The sequence below is a fragment of the Haliaeetus leucocephalus genome, unplaced genomic scaffold (genome assembly GCF_000737465.1).
Source record: "Haliaeetus leucocephalus isolate CR32 unplaced genomic scaffold, Haliaeetus_leucocephalus-4.0 Scaffold526, whole genome shotgun sequence".
NCBI lineage: Eukaryota > Metazoa > Chordata > Aves > Accipitriformes > Accipitridae > Haliaeetus > Haliaeetus leucocephalus.
In genome coordinates this window covers 4,083,637-4,095,718 of record NW_010972962.1, presented here as the reverse complement: position 1 = coordinate 4,095,718, position 12,082 = coordinate 4,083,637, and the positions used below count along the sequence as shown (strand labels likewise).

Here is a 12,082-nt window from a genome sequence, read left to right as displayed (position 1 = left end):
TGCTCTACCTCTCACATTCTGACTGACCAGAGATCATGCTTTAACTTTTTATCTGTTACAACATTAACCATAATCAGTGAGAAAAAAGGGGACTTTATTTCAGGGTAATTATTAATTGCAGCACTCAGCAGTGGATCTCAGCAGTATTGCTTTACTATGTCTGTATTGAATAGATAATCTCATACTATTTCTAATGCAAGGCATAGTATATTTTCTGGCTTTACTGACATATTCGACCTACTCATTAGAGAATAAGAAATTTTCCATTAGACATTCAGTTATGATTTAATTGCAGAGAATAGTGGACATATTGTTATGACCTTTTCACACTAAACAGTATACTTATTTTTAAGTATATCTATACTTATATTTAAGTATATTTAAGTATATTACTCTTTTTAAGTATCTACTCTTATTTAAGTGCAATGGACAATTACTCCACGCTGACTATAGAACATTAGTCTGAGTTGTCAGCAGAGAGGTCTGGATAGGTTCACAACACAGGAACCTCAAGAACTCAAATTATTTAAAAACCTTTCTCTTATCTTTTTAAAGTTTGGCCACGTTTTGGTGTGAGGACACATTTGTATAGGCAAACCCCCCATTTCTTTGGGTCAGTTTTTAGAGCTGGCTTGATACATTAATGGAAAAGAGAGACTGACAAAACATGTTATCTTTAGAGTAAAATTAATAGGAAAAAAAAAAGGGAAATGAAGAGTGAATTTTTCACTAGCTTCAGCATTAACCTCTAGCTCTTTTCCCACCACCAATGCAGAATTAGAAAAATATTGAAAAAATTGTTAATCCCTTCCAGAATTTTGTAGCAGAGGAATACACTTGAATAACTAAGCATCTTATTTTGAAATGGGTCTATTTAGACCAAATTCATGACAAACAAGGATTACATCACATCCAGTAGAAAACAGAAACATCACTTTTTCCAGATCTCTCTCTACTATTTTGAAGTTTTGTCATCTGTAGTCCTTACCTATTTATTATCCATTTGCACTGGATTATTAATGACTATTGATGATAAAGGCAATGAACTGTATCTACCCCTTGTCCCTGTTGAATCAAGCATCTGTGTGGGAATTTACATGTCCCACAAATACTGTACATACAGAAGAAGTAATAAACTTGAAGGGACACCCCGAAAAGTGTAGGAATGAAAATGAACAAGCTCACATCATGTTTTGTTGGGTTTTATTCTAAAATTTCAAAACTCACCTCAAAAATCAGTCTTTTTCCAAAAGTGGATAGCCCTCCCCCCAAACATCTGCAGGATAGGAATGAATCATTCCCAGTCAAAGAAAGGTTTTCTTTATGTGAATATTTGTTCAGTCCTTATCTAACTTTTATTAGGAGTTTGAAACAGAAAGAGACTGATAAAATTTCTCACTCTATAAAAACCCAAGATAGACACTAAGTCCATCACATTTTTATACATAAAACTTCTAAATCTTATTTCTGAAGATGCATCTGCCTGTTTAAACATTTATTTCTGGAACCCAAACTATCAAACTCAAGGTAAAGTCAGAAACTGGCCTCACAGGAATGTGATGCAAGAAACTACTCAGCTATTCTTTTGAACTTTAAATGTGCTCTGACACATGTGATACACATAGAATGCAAGAGATTTTACCAACATTAGTTTGTTATAATCAAAAATCACTTAAAAACATAACATACAGAATTGTAACTGGATTTTCCACCTATTCAAACTGACAGCACTGGTACTTCTTAAGCTATTCAACCTCCCATTTTTTTCCAAGATTTTCCATGAAATGCAGTGGCATACAGACTCATTTTATCTCTACAGTGATACTGGACTTTATTAAAAAACATGCCAATGGCTTAGGATACTAGTATAACCACTCTGATTTCAAAGGAAAAGTCATATCTATAGATAGATAGATACCTATAATCTCCACTATACTTACCATTATTGTTCTTGCTGTATGGCTGCATGATTCTGGAAAACAAAAGAACCACAGTGCATTAGAGTATTGTCTTTATCCATAAAAGCCCTATTTTCTGATGCTTACCATGAAGGCTAAGATGCTACTGTTCAGCTACAACAACGAACATAGCAGAAATGCAGAGATTGGAAAGATTTCTCATGAAATGAGCATGAGAATCATCACTGGTCCTGAAAATATACAGCACACTATAGTATGCTCTTAACTGCACTCATTCTCTTTGCTTAATTATCCTCTTCTGCAAGAAAATATAAAAATAGAACTAATTCATAATTCATGTTTCAAGAAGTGGTTTTTTTCATTTTGCTTTTAACATATGGCATCATTTAACATGGAGGATTAGCTCTGCAGAAAAAAATACAAATAGTATCAGCATAATTCTATTACTATTCCATTTGAAAAAGCTTTATAAAACTAGATAATTCTTTTTCTGAGAATTTTGAGGTAGATTCTCAGTTTGAAATTGACAATATATATTGAAAAGTGTAACATCCAGAAATCTTAATTATACTCTCCTGTATAATAAATCATGAGTCAGTCAACTGAACTCACGGTTATATTTATATAATTGCTAAGGAATCAAGACTAGGCTAATATAGATTTCACCCTGCTGTTTCAATTAAATTCCGTTTGCTTCCCCCCCCCCCCCAAGGACAGAAATCTCACCCTCTTTGGCTTTAAAACCCTACAGTTGTCATATTATAGCCATGTTCTTTTTCGAAGCACTATAACTTCAGTAACTAAACATCCTCCTAAAAAGTTAAAAAAACTGTAAGAAAATTCGCTCCTGATCTGTAAGATCCAAGATGATGTTACTAGCAATCTCACAGACTTGCTCAAAAATTTGGGTAAGACATCATATCGGCTGTAGTACACAGAGTTCTTAAGGAAGAGACATTTAGCAACACTACGTGCAGTTCTGGGTAAATGTACACAATCCTGCAGAGTCTCAATTCTGCAAGGGAGATAAATGTACAATAATTACAATGGCTCAGTTATTCTTGCCCCAGTTCCAAATCGTGATTCTTATGGGGGTCCCCACTAGCATCACTTACACAAAGAATTCTCCAGGCATTTTGCTATTCTTAAAAATAGCGTTAAAGAGATTAAAAGGACATGAGGAAGAACAGCTGCACATCTCTTTCTGAAAAAATGGTCATTACACCTTCAAACTAGTGTTTCATTTTGAGGAGTCATCTTAACCAGTCTGAAGGTATAGTTCAATCACTGATAGAAACAAAGACAAGCCATTTTAAATACCTCGAACTATTAGAAACTTTTACCCGATATGCAGCAGTAATTCCTGTATCTAGTTTACATTTACATTTGTCCAAGTCTTCATCCTTAACCAAATCTCATTAAAATAAAAAAACATATACCGATACAGGTATCAATAACCTCCCACTGATAAAAGTTCTGTAAAGCAAAAACATATCTAAAGCCACCAATATTTTAGTTGCAAGCTCCTGTTCCAGCCCTCTTTTCCTCTCTTATTTCACATAAAAACTATCATATATAAAAATACATTTAGGTCACCAGTCCTCCAGGCAAGTTTTAAACTGGTTCTATGAAAATTAACTACTGTGTCCTGGTTTCAGCTGGGATAGAGTTAACTGTCTTCCTAGTAGCTGGTACAGTGCTATGTTTTGAGTTCAGTATGAGAAGAATGTTGATAACACTGATGTTTTCAGTTGTTGCTCAGTAGTGTTTAGACTAGAGTCAAGGATTGTTCAGCTTCTCAAGCCCAGCCAGCGAGAAAGCTGGAGGGGCACAACAAGTTGGCACAGGACACAGCCAGGGCACCTGACCCAAACTGGCCAACAGTGTATTCCATACCATGGGACGTCCCATCTAGTTTGGGAACTGGGAAGTGGGGGCGGGGAATCGCCGCTCGGGGACTGGCTGTGTGTCGGTCGGCGGGTGGTGAGCAATTGCCCTGCGCATCATTTGTACATTCCAATCCTTTTATTACTACTGTTGTAATTTTATTAGTGTTATCATTATCATTATTAGTTTCTTCTTTCCTGTTCTATTAAACCGTTCTTATCTCAACCCAGGAGTTTTACTCCTTTTTCCCGATTTTCTCCCCCATCCCACTGGGTGGGTGGGGAGTGAGTGAGCGGCTGCGTGGTGCTTAGTTGCTGGCTTGGGTTAAACCACGACATACTGTGACAGTCTACTGTTTCCTGACACCTGAATACATTTGGTACTGTTATAAAGTAAAAGAAAGTAAAAGAAGATCACAGTAATCTATAATCTGTTCAATTTTTATCTTTACAGTAAAGTTATTTTTGTTATTACAAGTTTGTTTATTTTTTTGACATTCCAGTGAAATAACATTTCAGGAACCTTGATGTTCACAAGAAAACCCAGAGACTGCATTCATGGAGGTATAAACACCTGAATAACTCTTGAGACAAGGACTCATTCCATTTATAAGCCCAGCTACCCAGAACCTATCGCCAAGAGCACAACTGCATTTCCTGAGGAATCCTCAATGTAAGCTGAATTATCAGGTTATACAAAAAGGATGGGGGTTCTTCCCTCTTGAAATATAGAGAAGATACATTATGCAGCACTTCCAGCCATCCCCAAAAAGATCAAAGTGAACAAACAAAAATCCATACTTTTTATACTCAGATGCTACAGTAATAACATCATCACTCTTACTCAGAGGTGCTATGCTTTTGGCTTAACTTTATATGCCAAATCTAGAAAAACTATGCTTAGCCATGATAGTCCCAAAATACTCAGTTCCACAGACAGCCGAGTGAAAGAGAGAATATCTTCCTAAAGGGAACTGAGGAACAGGCAAATGTACCTGGAGGCTGTTAAACAGCGTATTTTTTTTTGAAGAATACTTTACAGACACTCTTAATGCAATGCCAACAGCTGTTAACTCCAGGACATTACCATATCGATAACCTATTAATAAAACCAGGCAAAGAAGTGAAGAAAGATTTATTATATTTGTAGAGTAATATCCCTCTGTTATATCATAATATAAAAACAACCTCTGTTTTTGCATCTCTCTATCTTAGCTTTTATTGCTGTAGATACTGAAATATCATCTAGAGTTGCCAAACATCTTTTAGAAAGACCTGAGTATATTCATAAATAAAAAGCTAGGGAAAGAACTGTTTAATAAGTAGACATAGTGAAAAGGTTCTAGGATCTAGCAGAGACTACTAATTAAGGTGCCATTGTTACACAATTTAAGCTCTTACTTACTCTGATACACAAATATTCAGATTTTAGAACTGAGGAGACAGAGATTTCGTCCAGAAAATAATTACAGCTTGATTTGGCAGGAATCTGACCAACATTTATGCATGAAGACACACTGGCCAATTCTGTGGAAAACTTTGCTTTTAATTAAGGTAACTAAGGAAGAAAGCCCTTGCTTCCAATTAAAAAGGCAGTCATGCAGCATTCAAAAAGGCGTGTTTTACAAAAGGTCTGCATGCCAATCAACCTCCAATGCAGCTTGAGGGCAACAGAGCTTATTTAAAAACCACAAATGTCTTGGTGTTCAACAGAACAGAAAAAAACCTTTGGACTTCCAGTTTTACTTGCCAAGTTTTACAATGCCTTCAGGAATTTAAATAATCGGGCTTGAATTTCAGCAAAACTGGCACCAGTGGTCACTTGGTTTATAAATAAGTTCTTACAGCAAATGATTCTGTGCAAGGTGATAACTGTACTTGCACTTCTTCAGGAGAAAGGAAACTCCAGGATACAGAATGATTCTCCCCTTCGGGCTGATGAAGTGCTAGTGAAGTGGATTACTCCACTTTAAACAGAAATGGACAGACTTCATCACTAACAAGGGGTTTTGGTGATGTGATGTGAGTAAATTACAGTAAATGCAAGTTCAGTACTGACAAGATGGTCAGAAGTTTATTATTGTGGAGAAATTGATGCACCGATGGCAGAAACTGCCCAAGATGCTCATATGCTCTTTCTACAACATATTTATTGGAACTCAAATAGAAATGAGTAAGCTGTAAAAAGAAATTTCCTCACATTAGAAGTTGCTTTTCTAACCATACCACCGATCAAGTGTTCTTCCCTGTTTACAGGCACTAGGAGACTATAAAACTTCCCACTGTAAAACCATTTAAGGCTAAATTAGAAAAAGTCCACTGCTAAGGGATGGTGCCAGCTACAGAATTATTTCAAGTTTACATATTATTCCCCAGCAACATATTATTATTTTTTCCCTTAAGAGTTCTTCAAGCCAGGACAGAAACCACATCCTTAATAACACTCCAGTCCTCTTCCAGCTGTTCATGTGTTGCATGTGCTGGTTTTTAGTTCTGCTGATAGGAAACTTAGTTATCTGATATTCATCTTTCTCTTTTATATTAATGGGGTCATGAGCAATACTAGTGGGTGAAAGGTTCCCTTTTTCTAAACTATAAATATGCTTCAAGATAATGTCATTTAGACATGTGGAAAATAAAGGCAGACGGGCAATAGCAGAGGTGTTTAATCCTAGTAACACTCCCAGCTTATCATAGTGCATAAGACTATAAAGAACCTTTTCACCCAGGATGGACCACCTTATAAAATAAGCTGAGAAAGGAAGACTGTTTCATTATTTCTCCTCCACTTGGGTTATGAATATTTTAAGTAACCAAATGTCATTGTTTTTTTCCTACCAGTTTGTAGCAATGGAACAAGTGACATTAAGTATTATTTCAAAAGTAATATTAAAAAAATAATAATATCTATCTTATAATCATACTAAGAATGACTTTGACTTAATTTGAGGAAGACCCTTAGTCTCCCAAGACAGAAATTTGAAACACTGGAGAAACAATATACAGACGAGAAAAGCAAAAAGCACAAAACCGAACAGAATTATCACAAAGCATTTTCCCCAGACTCAGGATCTTTCCAGTTACACTGTCTAAGCACTTTCTGAAGGTGCCTTCCCTACTGCATTATGTACTAAAATTGTTAAGAACTATTGCTCTGCAATCATAGCTTACAAAAAATAAACAACCTACTTGACAGTAATCATACACAGAAGCACTTTAAGTATGAATTCCAGATCTCAAATCCAGAATACGTAATTCATGAGGTAATACGCTGCTAATCCTGTTATCCAACAGACAGGATTCTCTTTATGCAACTTTAATTCTTTAAAATAATACTAGGCGAAAGTAGTGATTCCAGGAATTAGGTTCTGGTTATCTGCATTGTGTTTTGAATGCTAACTTAATTATAGTGTTGTTTTTACTGTTTGCTGGTTTAAGAGCTGATTTATTCTGCCACTTAGAAAAGCCAGTGTTACCGCAATTTCATGCCTACATTTCACCTATCTATAAAAAAAGAAACACTGATTCAGCAGTAGAAATGGGGCAGTTCATCATGAAGTGCCCCTTCCTTCATCTGCGATCCCACGTAGCTTGTTCTTCCTAACCCCTGCTGTTATCAGAGTTATCAGAAGCATGTGTTACACTGGTGAATACAGAGATACAATGCTGTAATCTTTTCATAAGCATTCATTTCTTAGTACAACAAAATGTACGGCACACTCAAAGTGGTGCATCAAAGCATGAATGCGATTCTCGTTTGGGGCTTTTTGTGAATCAAATGTAGGCAAAGAAGCCTTACAAATCCAAAGATACATTTTTGAAAGGAAGGAAATAAAAGCAAAAAAAAAAAAAATCCCCTATTCAATTTCTAGTGTACTTGCAACCTTGGAAATAACTCACATTTCACAAGATACAGCAAGCCTGAGAACTACAGTTGAATGGAAATTGTGTTTTGACTTTGGCAAAACAAAAGCAATCACTGTCTATATTTAAAAAATCCACAACACAGTGCTATGCTATGCTAATGCTTAGGAACAGTTCTTTCTCAGAGGAAATTCAAGGAAACAGGTTTGCAGAAATGGTTTTGCTCCTTCCAAGTCCTCCTGTGACCAAATTCTTCATATATAAGTCACATTGCTTACCTTTACCCACTGAAAGAATACTCTGCAACTGGAGCAGTCTTCAGACACAGAATGGAAGACTGTTCTTTTATTTGTAATCAAAGAACCTCAAATACTTGGAAGATAATTGTAATGTGAATTCAGTGTAGGCAAATGATGACCGGACATTTATCACTGCAAGACAATAAATTGTTTTCTCAACTTTAAGAAATTTGGGGGGGGGGGGGGGTAGATGTTTCTTTTCTGTTTTTGGACAAAAGTATTTTCCTCCTAGTTGATTATTTTTTGTGTTAAGTCACAATATCATTTTCATTTGGGGTTGGAGGAATGAAGACCAAAGTGGGGAGGGGGGAATCATCAACTCATTGTAAACAAACTGAAGGAAAAACATTGTTTTATAATACAAAAATTTAAATAGAAAAAAAAAAAAAAAGGCTTGAGATGTGCAAACATGAGTTGTAGTAGCTTAGTTCTACAAACGATTGACAACGTCAGCAGTAACACCCTGGGGTAATTAAGGCTGGTGATTTTCCAGGTACATAATTTGGGCTCTGGAAGTTGTCACTAGTTCATCATCTCCAGTATCATCATTTGTACCTCTGCAAAAACAAGTGAATATACTGACCACAGAAATGCAAGCTTTAGAGCATTTTAGTTTTCTACTAAATATTTAAAATGATTGCTTCCAATTAGACAGTGAAAATGGACAGAAATTGGCTACTCTTGTGCAAGTTGCAAAAATCAAAGGTTAAAAGGTTGATAGGTTAATCTCTTGAGGGTCTGAGATGGCTTTAATGACTTTGTGTAGAAAGGCACAAGGCTCTTACTATAAAGTATTTCATATCATGACGTGAATAAGCACTCTGAGCAATATATGTTGGGAAATAACCCAAAGTCATAAACACCCTTTTCATAGTCCTCTGCTTCTCCAGTAAATGACAGTAACACAACATCAATTTTTCCAGAGAGAAAATGCTTGCACTTCCATTGATACCAATGCACACATTTCAGTAAGAGATCTGTCGCCAAATATTTCAAATTGTTTGCTGGCTATACCAAGGACCAAAGCTAGAACGCACATGCCCAAAGTACATTTCAGAGGAAAAACTGACTGTGGAACAATATATAACTTCTGTTTCTCACTTTTGAGAAGAGTGGGTATACTCAGTTCAACATTAATCATACTTGTGTTTCAGCATGGAAGAAATAGCAAAAGTGGATTCACATAGTAGCTTGTTTATCACATCTCGTTTCTTTCAGTTGGAAATCATTGGTATGTAAAATAAGGTTTATAAAAATTTAGGTAGGTTTATAGTTTATTAATATGTAAGAGAAAATTTAAGGTTTTTTTTTTTTAAAGCAATGGAGTGCCAGATGTATTTTGGTATGCATTTCATGCTGCTAGCCTGCCACCACAGTAGAACATCTCCATCTCTACCGAAAAACAGTATTGTGGTAACAACGATCAGACATGTTTGAAAAAAACCAACTCCCTCTGCTGAGAAATTCCATCCTACAGTGAAAACTCCTTCCTTCTAATGTACTTTCACATAGGGTTATGTGAAGTTAATTACGATGAAGCACGTATTATAACTGTGCTCTCTGTTTCAAGAAAATTTGGGGCAGGAAAGATTCCAGTCTCCCTCCTTGTCAGTTAGGCTGCTTATATTTTCATGTGTTTGTCAAAGGAGAGTCTCAGATTCCCCATGGAAAGATAGGAGTGAAACATAAGCCTTTCTTCCTTGCTTATCTCCTCAAGAGCCAATAGCATTAGTCATAGGCAGAGAGAGAAGGATTGACCAAAACAGCATCTAAGAGAGAGGGTGCATTTTTTTGAGGTCTTTCTCCCTCTGCCAAATTGCTCATGTCACTTTCTCATCTTGCTGTACCACAGATGTGCGCATTGCTAGGAAAATGGACCCCAAAATTCCTGTCTCATTCTTAGATACAGCTGCATACTTCAGTACATCCAGGAACAGAAATTTGACTGTTGAAAGAATCCTCTTGAAGGCATCAAGACATCTCAGCCTGAAATACAGCATTAAAGGTCTGGGCAGGGGAAGAGGGAAGGAGGATCAGGGCTGTTGATTAAAGTCTCTTCAGCTATGAACAACCGGTTCTCTTATTTCTGCCCATAAGTCATGAAAATGGTATCAACGGGCACAGACTGATTTCTGTACCTCATTAGTGACGTTAGTATCTTGGACATCCTGTGGATATTCTGATTCTCATGCATGTAAAAAGTAAGGAAATGCCTGCCAGCTGACAGAGATCATACTCATGTAAAATACCTCTAACCTGATCTTTCCAAATATTATAAGGAAAATTATCATTACTCACCCTGCCAAAACAATACCATGATGTGAAGCTTGACTACCTGGATGTACTGTTGCTCACAGTTAAGCGGCTTGTGGGTGAAAGTAATTGCTTGGAATAATTTCAGACACTGTAATTTAAAGATCAGATTCAAAACATCTACAAAGCACTTTACAGTCACACCTAAATCTTCCCAGCGTCAACTCCAGTCATAAAATTGGATATACGTAACATTCTGCAACGTTTTGATTTTCTGAAGACGGAATTTTCCCATTTGAAAGAGGCTGTCTTCACCACTGAGAACCACTTAAATATGTTTTGTTGACTTTATTTTCAGCAGCAGTGGAAATACTGCATCTCAGGGTAGTTAAAAGCACCAGCATGCACATTACACAAAAGCTCCCCAAAGTACTGTGATTTTTTTCCATAATAGAAAAAAGCTTTGTGGCATTTTTCATTCCATCCTACAGAATGTGAGATTTGCTGTTGTTTGAAAATAAAAGGAAAAACACTTTTCTAAGACCATCCAGAAAAAGTCTTCCTCCTACAATAAAGGACACACACAAGTACAAGATCTTCTATCTAGTTACAATACACAATGCTTAAGCAGTGCAATTTTACTTAAGTCTACGCCTTATGCATGGGTTCAAGCATACAACTACAACTGTCAGCCACCAGTGACTGACACTCCGATGAGTTAATAGCAAGACATCAGGGCACAACCCCCACCATTTATGAAGAGATAAATGAGTTCCCTCATCATTCTCGATAAAGATTGAGCAATAATAGTCAGAAATGACAGACTCCCTCACCCCTATCAGTTGCACCAGACTCTTGCTGGAGGTGCGTCCACGGAAAATTGAAAGGGAAACTTGTGCTGCATTGGACAAAATCAAGACTCAAGCCAACATAAGACTTCTCTAAGAAATGCTAATCATGTTCTTGTTTATTACTCTTAAAAGCATTAAACCAAATATTAAAGATGTTTCTCATAATCTTCCCCCACTCCCCCATACAGGCATAAAGAAGTGCCATTTCCATATTACATTGCTTTGTTTCTGAGCCAATAATTATTACTTTGTTTATAACAAATTCTGTCAAAATACGGCACTCAACTCACCTAGGCAGTAAGACTGACTTTAAACATGCCAATCTAAATATATATTTACGCAAGCCTAAGTGACATTTACTTGAATGCTGTAAATTATTGCATATCTTAAGTAAACATATTTATATGGCTTATTTACAACAAATTTCTAATACTGTTGGAAAAAAGCAAACCTGAACATGCAGACATTTCTATGTCAATAACATTAAGATTATGAAAATAGCAAGAGATAAGACTTAATATAAGCCCACTGTGCTACTTTTTGTTTGCTCATTTCAGGAAAACATGCACTGAAAGACAGAATATATCATCATCTCCATAGCAGGCTTTCTGGATACTGTTAATTGATACAATGCAGTCAACCCTGCAACAATCAATAGTATTCTGGAACCAAAAAAGCCTTTTAGTATAATTATAGTAACACAAAAAGTCTGGAGGTTGGTAAAACCTTTCATTGCACAAATAGCACACTGTGGTCAGTGCAATTACACAGAAACCATAATTTCCCAAGTTGATCTGGTCACTGAGTTTTTGATGTGTACTAAAGAGAAGCTGGATAAATTACAGCCCAAAAAAATGTATTTTATATTTACCAATAATCAGAGAAGGAGTTAAATTGTAAATATTAAAGGTAATTGTTTTTAAGTCAAAAGGAACAGAGAACCTGTGCTGTTGAGTACCATTACTACTGATTTGTTGCTTTTTCTTTGCATTTTATTTACAATTTGCAGG

At 36.2% G+C, this 12,082-nt stretch overlaps 1 protein-coding gene across 1 annotated transcript in view; it reads right to left on the bottom strand.

Moving 5' to 3' along the window:
• Nucleotides 1-12,082, bottom strand: part of MTA3 (metastasis associated 1 family, member 3) — a 136,635-nt gene that overhangs the window by 19,500 nt on the left and 105,053 nt on the right. Inside the window, 1 exon segment of the mRNA XM_010576535.1 lies at nucleotides 1,941-1,972. Within this exon segment, the coding sequence (XP_010574837.1) occupies nucleotides 1,941-1,972 (32 nt within the window).